The sequence below is a fragment of the Anoplolepis gracilipes genome, chromosome 4 (assembly GCF_047496725.1).
Source record: "Anoplolepis gracilipes chromosome 4, ASM4749672v1, whole genome shotgun sequence".
NCBI classification, from domain to species: Eukaryota; Metazoa; Arthropoda; class Insecta; order Hymenoptera; family Formicidae; genus Anoplolepis; species Anoplolepis gracilipes.
In genome coordinates, this window is record NC_132973.1 from 11,640,253 (window position 1) to 11,659,458 (window position 19,206).

Genomic DNA, 19,206 nt, shown 5'->3' on the forward strand with positions numbered 1-19,206 from the left:
TAAATTATTTCAAAATTAGTTCTTAGAACGTGACGGAGCACGTATTACATATACTATATTCTCTAATTCTTAAAATTCGAAAACATTTAAATTTCAATCATTTATATTTTTTGTTATTTTTTTAAATCTATTTTTAATCGTTAAGAACTCTTATTGTGATATCAGCCATAGCTTTTTATTTACTTACTTTTTTTTAAATTTTTGCTTAAGACTAAAAATATTCACTCGTTTTTTCTTTTCCGTTACATAGGGGAACCATTTAAGGGTTGTCTGGGCGAAGTTCGTGTCGGTAGCATACTGCTACATTATTTTACATACGAAGAAGTATATCAGAATGCAAACTTTACGCCTTTAGAGTTCTTAGCATTGCAAGATAATAGCAATGCCACTCATCGCGATAGTGTTGGTTGCCAGCTGTGTTTCGACACGGATTGTAAGAACGACGGCTATTGCCTCGATAAGGCTAACAGCTATGTATGCGAGTGTCCAGCCGGTTATGCCGAAGATGATTGTTCCTTCAACATCGACGAGTGCGTTGGCAATAAATGTCAGAACGGCGCCATGTGTATCGATAATATTGCCAATTACAGTTGCGTGTGCAAGGTTGGCTGGCAGGGATGGCTGTTAGTAATTTTTCTTTTTAAATGACTTAGATTTTTATGCAAAGAAAATCCCTATTTTCCCTCTCCATTTCTTTCTCTTTATCAGCATCTAAAATTTGATTAATATACTATAAAATTAGAGTATAAATAATTTTATAATTTTACTTTTTAATTAGAGATTTTTTTTATAAGAATTTCTGGTTTCTGATATCTTAAAAATATAAAGAAAAACATACAGTTATGCAAGAATTAAGCTTCTTTTCTATTTCTATTAGACATATTATAAATATGCCTCAAATATTTTCTAGAACAATCACGATATCTTTACATTCTTATCAACTACTCGTCTTATCACTTTGATATCACACATTAGCCCCATGTAATCATAATGTTGGATAAATCGACAAATACACAAAAGATTAAAACTGTATTCTTCAACAGTTATAAAGAGCACTGTCTTCTATCGACTCTCTTTTGGTCACAGATGCGACAGCGACATCAACGAATGCGTAACATTGAGTCCATGCCAGCATGACGGTGTTTGCGTAAATCTGCCAGGTCACTTTAGGTGTGAGTGCCCGGACCAGTTTACCGGCGATCTATGCGAGAGCTTTCGACTGATTACTTGCGAGAACGAACCATGCAAGAACGGCGCTACTTGTGTGGATATACCGAATACAAAAACGAGCGACAATTTCACCTGTAATTGCATGCCCGGTTACGACGGCCCTACCTGTGATACGCCCTACTGCATTCGCAGAAAATGTCAGAACGGCGGAAGATGCGATTTCCTGTATCAGGTAATCCTTTAAACTCCAGTAATACTTTAGAATACTCTAAATAGATAGTGGTTGCTTAAAAAAAAATTCCTTGAGTTATTATACAATCCAGTTTTTTTGATTTTAGAGAAAATTTTCTAATTATATAAATTAAATAGAAGTAAAAAGAAGGGAATTGAATTTTTATTAAATTTAAACATCTTTCTTAATATCTTTTTGGACTTTAAAATTATATATAAAAAAAAAGAATTGATTTTTAAGACTTTTAATTAAGATTCTTTTGCACGTTTTCTTTGATTTTAATCATTAACTTCTTTAATCTTGATTTCTTATATATATAAAAAATTACTTATTAAAACTAGATCTTCTAAAGAATTTTACAATATTTTCTACAATTATATAAAGTTATATAATTAGAAATTATATAATTGTCTGTGTGTTTGGTTAAAATAACATTTTTTTTTTATTTTAGAATCTTTAAACTCTAAAAAATTGAAATTCTTAGAAACATTTTTAACTTGATTAAATCCTAGAATTTTTTTCTTTACTGACTTTGTGAGTTCCCTTAAGTTTTTAAATCCAAATTTTTATTCCGAGTTTTATACAATCTTTACAGAAAAATTATTAAAATTTCTTTGTCTTTTAATCATTATGCTATGATAAAATTATTATTACTATGATAAAATAGGCACCGAAATGCACTTGCACTCTCGGTTTCTCTGGCATGTATTGCGAGACCAACATTGATGATTGCGCACCGGATCCTGAGGGTAATGTGCCCTGCAAGAACGACGGCAAATGTTATGACGGAGTGAATAGCTTTACATGCGACTGCCAGGGTACCGGATACACTGGTCCCGATTGCTCCATAGACGTGGATGAGTGTCAAAACTCAGAGATCGATTGCGGACACGGTAAATGCGAGAATCTGCCCGGTACCTACCAGTGCATTTGCGATCCTGGCTATTGTGGATATAATAATTGCGACATGTTGGATCCCTGTCAGGAGGTGAGCCCTTCGTGTCATTAAAAAATAAAATGAGAAAGAAATGATGACAAGTGTGATAAGGCATTTAGAATTTTTATATTGTTAAATTTTAATAAATAAAAAATATAGAGATAAAATTTTGTAAAAATTAATAGATTGTGGAAAATTAAGAAAAAATTATTAATTGTTGAAGATTTTGTTAAATTACGGGTCTCTTTCAGAAATTTTAATAAGATAAATTATAGTAAATTTAAAATGAGAAATTAAAATGGCATAATATTTGCATAATATTCACTTGCATACAGTGCCGTAACATACAGTAGCCTGCATTTTGCGCCCGGTGCGAAGACATCGACGGTACCGCTCTATAGTTACGGCACTCCTCGCATGACATAATATTTGTATTCATTTTGTTTTTACTTGTAGATATAATATATATACTTTGTTTATATATATATATATATATATATGTATGTATACATAATAAAGTAACTAATGTATCATATTAATTAATCTTATTTTAATTTTATACTTATAGGACTATTGCCAGAACGGTGGTACGTGTGAGTGTGCTAACGATGGCGGATACGAATGCCATTGCACTGTTGAATACACGGGACAAAATTGTACAGAGGTAAGATAAAATTTAAAGAGAAAATTAGATCAGATCATGTATGTACACACACATCCAGATATAGCTAACTGCTGTCATGTTGCCCAATTATAGTATTGCTGGCAACATAATAGTAATATGTAATCAATATGATTAATCACGTTTTTATTATCTTGGCACAAGATATGAAGAGATAAAAAAATTAATTTATCTCAGTAACGTGATAAATAAACACAGAAAATAGAGTATAAATTATTATTATTCTGCACCGTAATTATAGTTATGCAAAAAATAAGCGAATATTAGTTTCTCGAAACTTTACGATCTGAACATATTTATAATAAATATTACTTAACAATTGATAAAAGTTTTTAAACCTTTTTATAACATATATAAATTATTTTATAATTAAAAAATGTCCCAATTAGAATTTTTATGTTAACATTAATATTACCATTATTGTTTTTACATTAGAATATTACCTCTACGTATAGAACATTATTTATAAAAACAACAAAATGTATTATGTATATAAATAATTTTAAATATTGTTTTCTTCTTTTTTTTCTATTATAAATATTTATTATAAATATGTGTGTTGCAGCGTTTTTATTGCAAAAAAGTCTAAACTTTTTATAAAAAACTTTAATTTTTATAAAAATTTAATTATTTCAAAAAATAAATATTCTCTCTTTAGCGAGAAACTGTAACCAGCAACTTGGGTAGTCAAGTCCTTGATATAGCGGTGATTGTGGGCCCGATCGTGGCCTGTCTTCTTCTCATCGTTATCGGCTCCCTTGTTGCGTTTTTCATGATGGCGAGAAAGAAGCGGGCAACACGTGGCACGTACAGTCCCAGTGCTCAAGAATTCAGCAATCCACGAGTGGAAATGGATAATGTGATGAAGCCTCCACCAGAAGAAAGATTAATTTAATCGAAGACACGTAATTGATTTAATTAAAGCGATGCAAACGAACCTCGATATATGGAAGCTGCTTTTTCGAAAACAGTAGATTTTATAAGTACAGACAGATAATAAAGATAAAATTATACTTTTGTATTAAAATTCTTTGGTTAAATGGAGTTTACGAATTAAAATTCTTTTAAAATTAAATTTATACTAAAATTGAAATTATAAATTAGACTTTTACGATGTATAAATTAAAGTCAAAATTATATGTTTTACTATTGTATTACTATGGTATTTAAATTATTAAAGCTGATGTGTGTGTGTGTGTGTGTGTGTGTGTATATACACATTAACATGACGTTGAAATTGATAAAAGTGATAAAACAATTAATTTCGTTAATTAAGAGTTCCATACATCGAGGAATATGTTTGTATAGCCTAGTCTTCCGAAAACGCGATTTGTTGGATTGCGAAGTTTCTCAATTTCAAGAATACAGATTACTCGATGAATGGCCGTAAGTCGAAACGGTTACTCATCGCGTCTTCTAGTCCTCGTTATTTCATTATAACAAAAGATACAAATGAATTAAGAAAAAATGACTATAACAGATTAAATCTCAAACTATTTTGAGATTGGTTTAAAAATTTCCGTGAAATCCTTTTACTTTTGTTAGTTGTTTATATAATAATTATGTGGGCAAAGGGACATTTTAAAATTACAGTCGAACCTCTTATCCTACGACAAAAAATCCTCTCATGCTACGACCGTGAAAGGAGAATTATACCCGCACTCTCAAATTTTTGTCGTAGGATCAGAGGTTTAAGGGAAAGATTCCGGACCGAAAATGTCGTAGGTCGTAATAATAAGATAAATATGCATAAAAGCTTACACTTTGTTGATTATTTTGATTTTGAGATATTTTGTGAGGTAGAAATCAAAGTGAAACATAAACGAAAAGCGTTTGGGAAGCTTTTAGCGCTATAAGCATGTTCTGTCCTTGTTCAAATTTCAATAAGAAACAACTTATTGAACAAAACAAAAAGAGTAGACTCTTTTGATTGTCACTTCCGCGAAAGCATGCTCTTTAAACGCAGCCTAAGTAAAATCAATCAAATGTAACTACTAAATAGAAAGAAAAGTGATTTAAAATGGTATATATATATATATATATCAGAGCAAATAAAAGTGTCTACACTTTCTCTTCATAAACATTTATATCAATCATCTCTACAATATATCTCAAATATATCAAAGTGGTATAATTTGTTATGCATATTTATCAATAATTAATAAGAAATTACTTTTCTCTGATATACTTCTCAATAGTAGATTTTTGCCATTAGAAAAAAATGATTATTAAATTTTTGCTTCAGAAATTCTGCATCACGTTAGAATGAAATGAAAACATTGTATTTCTTCGAGTTTTCTAAATACTATAAAGAATGTCGTAGCGTAAGATACATAATGTGCATTTACATATTTCTTAAATAATTGTTGTTTCGGAAATGATTATTATAAATATTATTTAAATTATTAAAATTAAAATCTAGTTGAAGATTTCTTTAATTGAATTCGAGGGACCAATAATAACACAATTCGAAAAATTAAAGATTTATAAATCCTAAAAAATAAGCCTAGAAAAGCTTAGTATGTAAAAAGATTCATGAATTTTAAAATTTATAGATATTAAATGTTAAGGATTTAAGGAGAAAAAATTCGAAGATTTAATGATACTTGCCTAAAAGGATTTCATAGAACAGTAAGGGGAGAGTAACAGTAATTTATGCTCTCTTTCGCCCCTTCTCTCTTTGAGACTTTGTAGATGATATGCGTAAAATAGATCACGTAGATTGTAACAAAGTGTACTTAAAGTTCTCAAAAGTGTCCTTAAAATGTTAAGCAATACTCCAAGGAGACAAATCCAAGCAAACAAACCCGTCCATTTTAGTGCCTAATTCTCTTGAAAGAGATTTTATTTATAAGCCGCGATGCATGCAATATCGTTAGAAAAAGAAAGAACAAAGGGAGCAAACTAGACAACATTCCAAAAAACATACAAGTAAAACATATGGAAGATCTCCGAGAATAATGCATAAATATTCTTATGTTTGCGAAAGAACAGGCCAATTAGAGGAAATTCTTACGAATTTGTCTTGCGAGTTTAAATTTTTCAAAATCCTAAAAGACTATTTTTATAAAATTGCGTATTTCTTTATTGTATTATTTTCTTATTTTACTTATGTCTATCATCTAGACTTCTTCTTGCTATTTCTAAATTATTTTATTCTTTTTTACTGCTATTCATTATACACACACATGTTATTTTTTTAAATTTAATTAAATTTTGTTCTCTTCTAGAGTCAATGTTAATTAAATTTGTAATAATTTTTCTTTTAATTTAGCTTTAATAAGATCTTTTCTTAAAAACCATGTACATATATAGTCTTTTTTCATCTTTCTATCCTAATATGTATACACTTATATCTAATATTCTTTATTTTTTACTCTTTTATTAAATTTTAATTCTCTATTTTAATTCGATTTTAATACGATTGTAATTGTCTTCCTTTTTAAATCAATTTGGATTTAATTAAATAATGTATAATGGAATTTCTTTTAATTTGCTTATATCTTTCTCTATGCGTGAATTAGTATATATTATGTCATAAATATCGTTAAGCAACAATACATACTCTGGTTTACTGTAAAGTGATGACGATTTTATCGTCGAGCGTTCCCGCGAGATGGGCAAAATAAAAAAAGGACTTTAAGTGCTCATATAAGACTCGCGCTATCGTCACTCCTCTGTTAATTTTGTACATAGACTAGCTCATAAACTGAGAAGATTATTAAGGACTTTATCATATTTAGAATTTTTGTATTATTATAGTATTATTTAATAATAATTAATGGTACTTATTAATCGATACATAATTATATCACGACCAAAGTAGAGCGGCGAGGTGATTTTAACAGTTATAGAATTTATTCTATAATACGCGATTTTTTTAATAAGTATATCTGATTCATCTTTTTAAAGCGTTTGTTCAAGACTGAATTTTTAACACGAAATAAGAGATCTGAGTATATTTCAGAAAAATAGAGTAAAAATCCGTTTTTGTAATTTTATTACTTTATTGTGCTAAAATATGTTTAAAAAAATTGCCCGAATATATATATATTAATTCAAGAAAATTAGTATCTTTCTCTTACTTCTGTGTAAAGTTTTTTATAAATTAAGTTTATTTCATATATATGTATCAAGATTGATTCTCTTTCTCTTGGCAAAAGAGACAAGGAAATAAATACGTAAATTTGAACGCGAGCATTTTCAATCATTTTATTCAATGTAAAATGTGATCATGACAAATCGATAAGGGTATGTACCAATAGAACGTGTTATATAAGTTATAACGATTCCAAACGGATAATTAAATGTACAAATCACAATAAATGCATACATAATTTAACAAACAGCTTTATATTTATTACTTTAATAAAATACATTTAAAATAATACATAAGATGTCATAATTGATAAAACTCCTAAAAATTATATACAATAATAGTTTTAATATTTTCAATTGACTAGACTTGTGTATGTGTGTGTGTGTGTATATACTTGTGACATCAAAAATTAAGAATCTCTACAATTGAAAATAATTCAAAAGTTCTTTATTATTTAAGAACGGTTAAAGCTAGCCTGTCCTCTTGCCGTTCACCTTGCTTAATTTATTGCGCGATATTTTGTCAAAGAATAAGAGCCCGGCGGCGCGTTCGATGCTCTCTGGTGGCACCTATTAAAATTTGTGATTATATTCTCGTAATTATTACATTTTCATAGATTCATTTCTTAAATCTCATTTTATATATCTAAGATATTAATAAATATTAATAGATACTATTTTTCGTTATTTCATTTTTTATTACTCTTTAATTGTAATATTCCGAATAATAGTGTAAAAAACAAACAAACAAACACACATACCTGGAAATTAGTCAGTGGCGTGTTATCATCGATCGGTGCATTTGGCATCACAAAAGCTTCCATATCTAATTTGCCATCGTCTGTCTCGCCAACAACCACTTTGTAGAAATGGGTAGGTACTGCAACATGATTCACTCCTATCACTTCATAATGCACATATTTCTTTCCATCTGGTTCTTTTCTATAAATAAAAAAATTATTACAACATTAATTTTAAAAATTAATATTTTAAGGAAAACAGGCTAATTTTAGAAAATATTTGTTGCATAATATATTTTGCAAAATGGGAGGAAATTGTAAGGAAATAGACGCACTTAGGAAGATACAATGGCCCTGTGCATACATAAACATCTTTATAGACATTTGTCAATTTTCGAACATGTTTCTCTAATCTGTTCCAGGAATCTCTGTTGAAACCCACACCGACTTGCGGTGCCATATTCGAGAGAAAAAAGGTTTGCTCCATATGATTTTGTTCCATTTTATGATTTCCAGCTGCAGCCAAGTGACCACGATCATAGCCGCTTCCCTTATAATCTGTATTCTCTGATCTATCGATATTTTAGCAAATTAATTTATTAAATAAAATTAGTAATCTTTCTTTTTTGCACAATTTTAATATTAATATTTAAAAGTTATTTTAATAATTATACTTTTTTATTCTTACCTGAAGAAAGGATGTATACTCTGATCAGGCTTGAACTCACACTTTGAACGATCCACTTTATTCATGTACTGTAGTCTCTCTTTAGTTAAGTGTTCAAACACCCAGTGAGCGACTTTATTTCTTCTATCGTATGACAACACAAAATCTTCGTACGACCTGATATGATCCAATCCGGGAAAACCAAATTTCATAATCTATCACAATATCCAGTATTTTTCAATTTCAACAAATTTTATCATAATATTATTTATTATTAATTAATGTTTCTCTGATTAAATATCACTATATTATTAAATTCGAAATTTGACCTTTTATTTAAAGAGAGGAAGAGATGCTATAAAAAATTTATTTATTTATTTATAAAATTATTATATGCACTGTGACATTATATTACTTATTATTGATATATATATGTTGATTATTTAATATTGATATATATAATTTAACTATCTATTATTACATTATCTTTTACATGTATATTTAATATATATTTTCCTCCCTCTCTCACTCTTTTGCCCTCTCTGTCGTTAAATTGATTTATTATTATATATAAATAATCTCTGACTTAAGTAATTATTATTAAATTATCTAATTATAAATTAAATCTCACACATTAAATAAATTTGTTTAACATTATCATTTACCTGCGACACTCTCGTAGCGATGGACGACACTTTGGAACCCATCTCCCGATTGCTTTCATCGAATGTTAAAGAAGTGGCCGCCGAAACAGTACCAAATAAAGGCAATCCTGGCATACTTTGAATTGGCATCCTCGATAAAACGCTCGTTTCATTGTCTTTCTCGTTCGAATGTCGCCTTTGTTCGGAGAACTTGCCTAGATACCAGCCTCCTAGACCCACGCTGGTCAGGGCGGTCAGGTTAAACGCTACTTGCCGTATACCTTTCATTTTTTGGTTATATTTTATTGTAGTAATATCCGTGAGATTGAGCTCTCAACAAGCAAAACGCATCTAAAACATATTTTATACTATAACGCGAGGTTAAAATTACACATTAGCACTAGAGCTATCACACAATTGCACGAGCTGCATCAGCTGCATGCTGCATGGTATAAAATGGTATGACCAATGAGCATCGAGTATTGAGCCACATGCTCCAAGAACAGCGCGAAGTTCTGAAAGAGGAAGGATAAGCACGTGTTATATTGTTGACATATGATAACATATAGGGCGCGTTCAGACAGACACTATATTAGCGCGATTAGCCTATAGTGTTTCGAATACATTATGCATATGAAGAAAATTATAAAACATATGTGCATGTATATAATCGTTTAAAAATATCAAAATTGTATAGAATACATTTTAAAAAATTTTGTACTTGAAAAAGTTAAATTTATTTTACTCAACTTCATAAAAGAGAGGTATATTATTATTATTTATTATTATTATTATTATTAGAAATTTACAAGGTTATCTTTTGTGTAATTGTTTTATCTGTATCTAGTACATATATAAAATAAAATGAAAGGGGCTATTAAGTCATATATAAAAACTTTCTTTATTTACAGTTACAAAATTCCTGCAAAAGAAAGATTTTATTTAAAATAATTTAAATTTCTATTAACTCAATTCTCTTTTAAATAATCCTGCGTTGTACTATGTACTATGGCTGGGTTGAAGCACATACATGTGTATTACTACACTTTAATACACTATAATTAAATGCACATATATGTGGTTTACGAAACTCAACCTATGTAATATTTAAGTATAGAACAGTATAGAATTATCATCTTTTTACTACAAGATCTCATTATATACACATATAACTAGTAACACCTACATTTATCTGAAAATTATATGTAAAAGTCCAAATAATTAGAATTTGTCTACAATATGTATATGAGAGATTTGTGTTTAAATATATGTACATATAACATAATAGTTAATACAGCTGCAACATAATTATTTGAAAGATTGTTATGAGCTTTGAAATACTGCACAAAAGTTCTCTGTAAAAAAAATTTAAAGAAATATTCATATGCATTTAGCAATATACTATAAATAATATATATTAGTATCATGAAAAAAAGTCTAACATGACAAAACGATCTTATTTTCCAAATTAAAAAAAAAATTATTAATCATTATAAAAAATCAATTAAATAAATAATTGTTTTTTAAACAAAACATTATATTGTAGTTACTTGCTTAGAAAGTTGTAACAATTGTACAGTTGTGATATTTGGTTATAAAATTGATTTGACCAATAATTTGCACACATATACAATGCGGACAGATAATATTTCAATCGCTATTATTCTCATCAGAGTCTTCTACCAAGATAATATCGTGACCAGGTAACATCCGAGGATCAAAAGTGTTCTGAAAACATTTTTGGAATACTAACTTAGCTCTCTTAGCTGCTTGACGTAGCGGCGGCGGTGAACGTGGCACACTCTCTTCCAAATCTATATACTTTTCTGTGGTCTGTTCTTGTAATTTGCAATCTTCTTCATCGCTTGCCGATTTTCGTTTCACGATGTTAGAAAACACTGAATTTACTAGTTTCCGTTGATCGTTCGGAATTTTTTTATTAGTCATCGAAGATGTTGCGCTGACAGGATTAAGCAGCAAACGACTTTGTTTCAAATTTCTCTCTCGGGCATTATTTATAGAATTATTCGTTTCAGCCGAAATAATGTTTATAGAAGTGGTCTGGTTGAGCGTCTTGTCCATTTGATTCATCTTTTTCTTTGAACTATCTTTAAATGTATTGTTGCCAAGTTCGGCAGGAAAAGTAGACTTCTTAATTTGAGTTGAAGATTTATTAACACATTTAGAAATGTTCTTTAAAGAAACACTTTTTCTTCGAATAGGTTGCACTTGTTTGCTGATAGTCGACGAGTCCGACTGATTATCTGGACTCAAAGTTGATAACAACAAATTTGCCTCAAATCCCTGATTCTTTAATGTAAGCAACATTGGTCTGAAAGATGTTACATACAAGATCAAAAATTCATTAAAATGTAATTCATAGGATACTTGTATACACACACACAAACACAAAATTATATTATTATATCATTAATATATGAAACAAACATTTATATAAAATTTTAAGATATTAGAATATTTATTTTGGTAAAATTATTTAAAATTTATTATTATATATAAAGTAGTTATTTTTAATACATATTAAACATTTTTAAACATTTTCTCTTTCAATAAAATTATATATAAAATTATCTGATTAAATAAAGCGTTTAATGCATATACTTTAAAGCATACCTTCCTGTTGTCTCAAAATTTATATTGACTGGGATGCCTATGCTTTCGCTAAAAGTGAGCAATGCTCTGACTTCTTTCAAGCAAAATGTGATAGTTGTCCCATTGCCCATTATGTAGCGCTCAAACTCCCCACCACCACAGGCCAATTGGGTACGTGTAATATTTCCCATGACTGTACAAAAAATCAAATACTAATCAGAAACGAAAATAAAATCAATTCCGACAATAGTTCCGTTATTAAATTATACTTCAATAATTATTTCGTTACATTTTTGTCAATGTTGTATTGTCACATCATTAAATGCATATTTGTTAATATGTAATTAAGTAACATATTATTAGTTAATTTTTTCATCTCGTTTATATTCATATATTTTTATTAACATTATATCAAACTGGATTTCACATATAGTGCGTCAAAGCACTTGATTACCTGATGCATCATCTATATAGTTCCTAAGCAACAGCTTATGCGGCGTTATCTCGAGCGTTATTTCAATCAGATTTTGTGGAAAATTTTGCAGAGCGTCCACCAACGTACGAGCTCGCGATGTCAGTTCGTTAGACATACCAGCTTTAGCGTATGATGCCTTCAAATTCAATTTACACAACTTTATTAAAAAGTGATTAATTAGATAATGTAAAAATTTAGGCCTAGGATACATGCAGCATTTTTCCAATATTAAAAAGTTATATCTATCCAAATTTTCATAGTATAGATATTTAGAGACTACATTACTTGAATATATTAAACAATTGCTTTAGGTTTTAATGTTAAATGTAATAAATTTTGAAACTGCACAAGTTTTATGCTCCAAAGGTTAAACATAACGAGAAGAATGTTTTCACTGTACTTGCAACTTTTCAGAATCCAAGATAGGTAACAAATGGGACTTGTTGACACCATTTTTGTATTTTAAGATAAATACTAGATTGCAAGAATCAATCTCCAAACGAATATGACAATTCTCCACTTGTTTGTCCAATGTATGCGCAGATTTAAAGACAGTCATAGCACTCTGCAAATTACAGAATAAATATTAGATATCTAAATATATAATGCTCACATAAAATAATAGATATTACCCTCATCGTAATTTTACACTTCTGTGTTTCTTCTTCTTCAAGATCTCCAAGTGTATAATAAGAAAAGAAATTTTTGTGGAATGTAACATCAGAATATGCCGATTTTGCCATATTAACAGTACGAAAAGATATAAATTCTTGTTGTGGATTCACATACATTTCATCTCCAATCTTTGCCAGCATATGTATCGCTTTTGCCAATACTATCGATCAAGATGTTATAATTATTAATCAATAAGTGTTAATTAAATAAAAGCTTTAAAAACTATTAATCATTTTAAAAAAATTTTTTTAATTCTGATATGCATATAACATTAAATTTTGCACAAGATTTTATTTTATCAGAATTGTAAACACATGTATAATATATATACTTATACATATATATTTTTGCAAACAATATCTAGAAAAAATGAGAAAAAATATATTGAACAAAATACTAAAACAAGAGATAAAAAAGAAAAATTTAAACATGAAATAAATAATTAAGTTAAATTATAGAGAAAACAATATTTTTGCACTACACAACTATTAGTCTGAGCAAAATAACCTAAAGTAAGAAAACAAACTAATGACATACCCTTGACGTTTCCCCCGGGAATGATACATTTCATATTGATGCCTTTGTTATTGCAAGTAAAATTAATATTTATACAAGATATTTGTAAAAAAAGTTTTCTTTACTCGTAACATAATTCGCTGGAGAAAATGCACTGTGAAATTCATACTTTTTCGCGCGGTCATAAACACAAAAATTATAGATTTTCTTCGATGCAATTCTAAATAAAAGTAACATCATAAACGAAATATATATTTTAAGATCCACAAACTGCGTTTTTACAAAACTGTTCGTGATTGGTACATCTAGTGGGGAGAATTCACACCTTGGCGGAAAAGCAGAGGCCAATGAAAATTCATGCAGGAAGTAAGGAGTATGTACAACGGAAAACTTTTCCCTTCGCCAAGGTGTGAATTCTCCCTAAGAGTCCACAGTTTACAAATACATATGGCTGAAGTCTGAAGTGTCAAGTGTCAAGTGTCTGATAATTGTTTGACATTTCTATTCATTTTTGCCTATTCTCTATATTTGACTCGTTACAATTATCGATATCGCAAAGATTATAAATATCGAAATATATTAGCATATAAGAATTTAATTAAGGAAATCATGGTAAGATGCAAGATTAATTTACTAAAAATTAATCATTTTAATAACCTCAAAATAAAAATGATTTTATATTTATCTAGTACAGAATAAATCAAGGATGATCATGTTTTTGATATTGCTTTAAGAAATAAGTCTATACATACTTAGACACATATTTTGTAGTCACAAATATCTTGGAATAAATTTTTTCCTTTTTATTTTTTTCATTATTTAATCATTTGTTTGAGATTAAATTTTAATCTTAATTTTGTGTGTATAAATAAATATTAATTTCTTCTATAGATTTTTATTGAAGTATATTTAACGAAAATTACTTCATACAATTCACAAATCTTTTAAAATAACTTAATTTAAAATTTATTTCCATCGTATAGTACGGTCGTCTGGAATCTTTAAATTACTATTATTAATTAAATTACTGTTATTAAGAATAGATATTTTTATAGAAACAAGTTTTTTTGCAGCTTGTGTTGGTATTGGGCGACTTGCATATTCCACACAGATGTAGCAGCCTTCCAAGTAAATTCAAAAAGCTGCTAGTACCTGGTAGAATACAGCATATTTTATGTACCGGTAATCTTTGTACAAAGGAATCCTACGATTATCTCAAAACACTAGCTAGCGATGTACATGTAGTTAGAGGAGATTTTGACGAGGTATACATTATTCCAATAATAGTTGTCTTTAATTATATAGAAATATTAAAATATAAATTACATATAATATTAAACATAAATATAATAACAATAGTAATTAAGCGTAATTAATTAGTTTAATGAAATGCAATTAATATAATTTAAGCAAATTTGATGTTAAAATTAAAATATATAACAATGTTAAAGTAAAATATGTTTAAATTGATTAAAGAATTGGATATTTTTAAAAATATAAATAAAATGTGTATAAGGAAATAAGGTTTCTTTTTATTACAGAATCTTAATTATCCAGAACAGAAGGTAGTCACTGTCGGTCAGTTCAGAATTGGACTTTCTCATGGACATCAAGTGGTGCCATGGGGTGATCCTGAATCATTAGCATTGATACAAAGGCAATTGGACGTTGATATTCTGATATCTGGTCATACCCATAAATTTGAAGCATATGAGCACGAAAATAAATTTTACATCAATCCTGGATCAGCTACTGGAGCTTACAATCCTTTGGACACGTAAGGCTATGAAATTATAGAAGAAAGAATTCTATATAAAAGTATTTCTACGATATATAAAAATTTAATTCAAAAGTATTTCCTAAAAAATACAAAAAACCCGACTTTTAAAAGATATATATTTTTTTTAGCTATTAATTGTGAATTTTTTTAATTGTAATTTGTTAAATTTATAATTTAAAGTATTTTTTTGAAAGAAAAAAAAATAGAGTTTATTAGAGAAATATAATTTATGTCAATTATTTTCATAATATAATTAATTTAAGATCTTGTAAAAAAAAATTACATCTTTCTCCAACCTTGTTTTCATTTTCATTTTTTTCCAGATCAGTTATACCATCATTTGTATTGATGGACATTCAGAGCTCAACAGTGGTCACTTATGTATATCAATTGGTCGGAGACGAAGTCAAAGTAGAGAGAATTGAATATAAGAAAAGTTAAAGTTACAATGGAATTTTCAATCTGCGTCTATCATTACAATTGTGTTTGAAATTCAATAAAAATATGCATAAATATGTAAAATTTGCAGGGCGCTTACAATCCATCTTGGATTAATTGAAATATTTGAATAATTATTGAATCATATGTTGTAAATAAACTAAAATCGATTATATATTATGTAAAACAGATTTTCTTTTGAATTTAAAATGAATTAGTAGATGAAATGGAATAATCTTAAAAACTGTTATTAATAATTAAAGAAATGTCTGTTACACACAGAGTGTTCAAAAATTCATGATATAATCTTTGCAGACATGTAGTTACTCGTCGAAATAAAAAGATCTGGAAAGTTTTGAACACTCTAATCTATTTTATAGAATTTTAATACTTTTCTAAAGAATGAATCTCTTGTACAATATTTGATATTTGATTGTTCTAATCTCTTCACTTTTTTTACATATACATATACATAGTTACATGGATTTATGCAATAATGATTCAATTTTAACTGATCAAACCATGTATGATCATGTGTCTTGTATTATACAAATTTGCATTTAAATACTAACTAACAGGTTTATGAACTTGTTTTTCTTTCCATCTGTTTGTTACTTATGAACGAAGATAGAAGAATTTGCGGAAATTTATCATTTTAAGGTGTGATTTCTTCCTTACAGGAGAACAGACAGCATTTTTGTAATCTGTATAGTATGTATATGTAGTGACTTGTGAAATTCTATAAACTTGTGTATATATTATATATATATTTATATATTGTATACATCTACATTTTGAAAAATATCGCATGAATATATTTCATCTTTCTTTCTGATACAAGATGAAGATAAAACAATAATTATTTTTATAATTAAAAAAGAATCTGTGGAAAATAAGGACAATTTTAAGAGATAGTAATATTTATAAATATAGTATAAGTAACAGAAACAAAAATTGACTTTCCTTTAATCACATTTTTGTAACAAATGAGAAACATCAGTCTATAATATTATAGAAAATTTTTATAAGAAATATTCAATCTAAGACAAACATTCATAAAAATTTATTTTTTATTATAAATTAAAAAGATAAACGCTAATGTATTTGAATTGATGTGTGTGTGTGTGTGTATGTGTGTGTGTGTGTGTGTGTGTGTGTGTGTGTGTGTGTATTTATTATTTTCTAGATTTCCTCAGAAGGGTGAATCCTTCGCCACTGAACGCCTTAAATTCGTCTGAATCCTTCATCTATAATAAAACAATCATATATTTTCTCGCGCGCGCACACAAACCACACAGAATAAATTATCATAAAGATAAATATTTCAAAGTATATCATAATATGTAGAATTATTAAAATTACTTAATTACTATAAATTAAATTGAAAAGTTTACATTTTGTTTTGTAATTAATGAAATATTACAGACTATTGTAATTTAGATTATTAATCAAATAGAGGTGTATTTGGAAAGATGCTATTAGCATGTTCTGTCTTTGTTCAATTATCTCTTTATTATTTAATTTTCAGTAACCAACAAAGATAGAACGACACTTGGTAGTGTTAATAATTAATAGCGTCTCTTCAAACACAAAGGCATGTACGACGATTATTATTCCAGTGTAAAATATAAATATGGAAATTTATCTATATATGTTTAAGATTTTTATATTTTATTATTTAAAATCAACTTTGGTGTTTACCTCTTTGTTATTCATTGGTTTCATGTTGCGCAAAAACCTTAGAGTGCCTATCTGATAGTCATAATCAGGTATTCCTCGAACATAAATCGGTTTAGTGGCTACAGTTTCTTGCTTGGGTGTGTCTTTGCGCTTCTTGCCGTCCAATCGAACGCCTTCACCTTTGAAAGGCACAAAACCGGTCGGCACTGGCATCAAATCGGCCAGATCCTCTACCTCGTTTTCCTCCTTCCTCATCTCTCTCTTTGGTTCTTTATAACCGACTGGCGGTGCAAACTCTACATTCATATCACATTCAATAATACTGACTGCTGAACCAGGTCTAGTCTCCAGAACGCACATCTCATAAATCTTTTGATTATATTTGATAGCAATTAAATCGCCTGTAGTCAGACAGGCAAAGCTGCGTAGACCATTCTCCAGCACAGCCTTTGGGTTTGTAATGTCTAGAAAGTCTTCCGACTGTGGCTGAAAACGCGAGAACGTCGCAACTGGTAGCGACACACTCTCTACATTTAACAACTCGCCTTCCTCTAGCAAAAGATTATGCATCATCTATAAGAAAACAGTACATATTATTACATATAATTATTAAAATAAAGTTGTTATAAATGTGTTACATAGTACCGGTTATAAAAAGTTATCTAAGGTGTTAGATATAAAAAATATTTTTTCATTTGTTCTTCTCTCATTGTGTGATACATGATATAAAAAAATATCAAATGATACTTTTATTGTAATTTAATAGAAGTTTCATTGTAACTTCAGAGTCAAATTTGTATTCATACAAACCCAATAAGGTAAATACACTTTGCCTTCATCGGCGATAAATTCTAGCACACCGCAATGAGTAATTCTGTTTGTTTTCTTATTTGTTAGTTTAAACAGCATTGGATAAATAATATTGAGCCTGGTGAGTTGTTCCAGGGCAGACGGTGGCATAATTACTAAAACAAGAAAAAAAAAACAAATTAACGAAAAGCATTAGCTTTCTTTTCATACAGCAGGCAATCTCTACTGACTTTTGCCACCGCGTTCAACATCCTGGCGATATGTCCCAGGTAACATCGACACCGAAAAGCATTTGTATTGGGTGTTAAAAGGCCGTGGAATCTCCGGGAACATATTAAACCCGAATTGAAACTGAAAAGTCATTTTAATTATAATTCATTATAAATCATTAACCTCAATCTGCCTGTTGAAAGAAATTGTCAAATTTCGTCAAGATTTATCTCAATCATTATCCTCGAATCTTTCTTACCATGGTTGCGATTAATTATTTTTTCTGGCAATCGGTTTTATAAAACTTTTGTTATATGGGAACGATATAAATATATAAATTGTGTTCTATTTTATTTCGAGGTATTGAATAATAGACACTAAACACAAACCCGCTGCTCACTTTTCGCATTTTCACTTTTCACTCCTTCACCTTCACACTCACACACATAAATTTTGCATACCTGCAGATGCAATGCATGGCATAAAATTGTATGGACCAATGAGCGTCAAGTATCAAGCCATATACTTGATGAATAGAGCCAATCACAGCTATTCCTTCTTTAGAAGAATGGCTATGATTGGCTAGTATAGTACTACGCGCATCAAGTACTCGATGTAAATAAGACCAAAGCACGGGAGCATTTATATGAAGTTAGCCGACAGAAATTATTGAATTTGATTATTTTTAATCAATTTCTAACTGTATTTCGTTTGTAAATCGTTTGTGATTGATTGTGAGTCCATTTTTAATAAATGTTTGTGACAAATTAGTTTTTGTTTAATTAAAAATTTTATTTTAGTCATGATGTCAGCCGACACTTTTTAGTACTAAACAGATT

The 19,206-nt window shown here is 28.9% G+C and overlaps 5 protein-coding genes across 7 annotated transcripts in view; 2 read left to right on the forward strand and 3 right to left on the reverse strand.

Annotated features, from left to right (window-relative positions):
* Crb (cell polarity complex component crumbs) overlaps positions 1–7,367 on the forward strand; it is a 37,284-nt gene extending 29,917 nt beyond the window's left edge. For both annotated transcript variants that reach the window (XM_072889607.1, XM_072889608.1), the window contains 5 exons: positions 251–623; positions 1,087–1,402; positions 2,070–2,390; positions 2,908–3,003; positions 3,680–7,367. In XM_072889607.1, coding sequence (XP_072745708.1) covers positions 251–623; positions 1,087–1,402; positions 2,070–2,390; positions 2,908–3,003; positions 3,680–3,916 — 1,343 coding nt within the window. In that variant the 3' untranslated portion in view covers positions 3,917–7,367. The remainder of the gene's footprint in view (positions 1–250; positions 624–1,086; positions 1,403–2,069; positions 2,391–2,907; positions 3,004–3,679) is intronic.
* On the reverse strand, positions 7,095–9,636 carry Endog (endonuclease G, mitochondrial). Its single transcript, XM_072889610.1, has 5 exons — positions 9,192–9,636; positions 8,548–8,741; positions 8,195–8,431; positions 7,881–8,061; positions 7,095–7,689 (listed from the first exon to the last, which is right to left on the reverse strand). The coding sequence occupies exons 1-5, from the start codon at positions 9,456–9,458 to the stop codon at positions 7,591–7,593; spliced, it is 978 nt and encodes a 325-aa protein (XP_072745711.1). The 5' UTR covers positions 9,459–9,636; the 3' UTR covers positions 7,095–7,590.
* A 340-nt stretch (positions 9,637–9,976) lies between these two features.
* Rad9 (cell cycle checkpoint control protein Rad9) lies at positions 9,977–13,763 on the reverse strand. Its single transcript, XM_072889609.1, has 6 exons — positions 13,471–13,763; positions 12,891–13,093; positions 12,659–12,823; positions 12,238–12,394; positions 11,805–11,976; positions 9,977–11,502 (listed from the first exon to the last, which is right to left on the reverse strand). The coding sequence occupies exons 1-6, from the start codon at positions 13,502–13,504 to the stop codon at positions 10,821–10,823; spliced, it is 1,413 nt and encodes a 470-aa protein (XP_072745710.1). The 5' UTR covers positions 13,505–13,763; the 3' UTR covers positions 9,977–10,820.
* Positions 13,764–13,874: 111 nt separating this feature from the next.
* Vps29 (vacuolar protein sorting 29) lies at positions 13,875–15,842 on the forward strand. The gene is made up of 4 exons (XM_072890737.1): positions 13,875–14,061; positions 14,523–14,714; positions 14,991–15,226; positions 15,553–15,842. The coding sequence occupies exons 1-4, from the start codon at positions 14,059–14,061 to the stop codon at positions 15,668–15,670; spliced, it is 549 nt and encodes a 182-aa protein (XP_072746838.1). The 5' UTR covers positions 13,875–14,058; the 3' UTR covers positions 15,671–15,842.
* Positions 15,843–15,930: 88 nt separating this feature from the next.
* On the reverse strand, positions 15,931–18,815 carry Ufd1-like (ubiquitin fusion-degradation 1-like). Of its 2 annotated transcripts, XM_072890736.1 has the most exons (5): positions 18,627–18,815; positions 18,388–18,508; positions 18,158–18,312; positions 17,369–17,920; positions 15,931–16,914 (listed from the first exon to the last, which is right to left on the reverse strand). In XM_072890736.1, exons 1-5 carry the CDS (start codon positions 18,627–18,629, stop codon positions 16,843–16,845), a joined length of 903 nt encoding a protein of 300 aa, XP_072746837.1. In that variant the 5' UTR covers positions 18,630–18,815; the 3' UTR covers positions 15,931–16,842. The 2 variants fall into 2 exon arrangements, with proteins under 2 accessions (XP_072746837.1, XP_072746836.1); XM_072890735.1 differs by lacking the exon at positions 18,627–18,815 and having other exon boundaries at positions 18,388–18,520.
* Between the last annotated feature and the right edge of the window lie 391 nt (positions 18,816–19,206).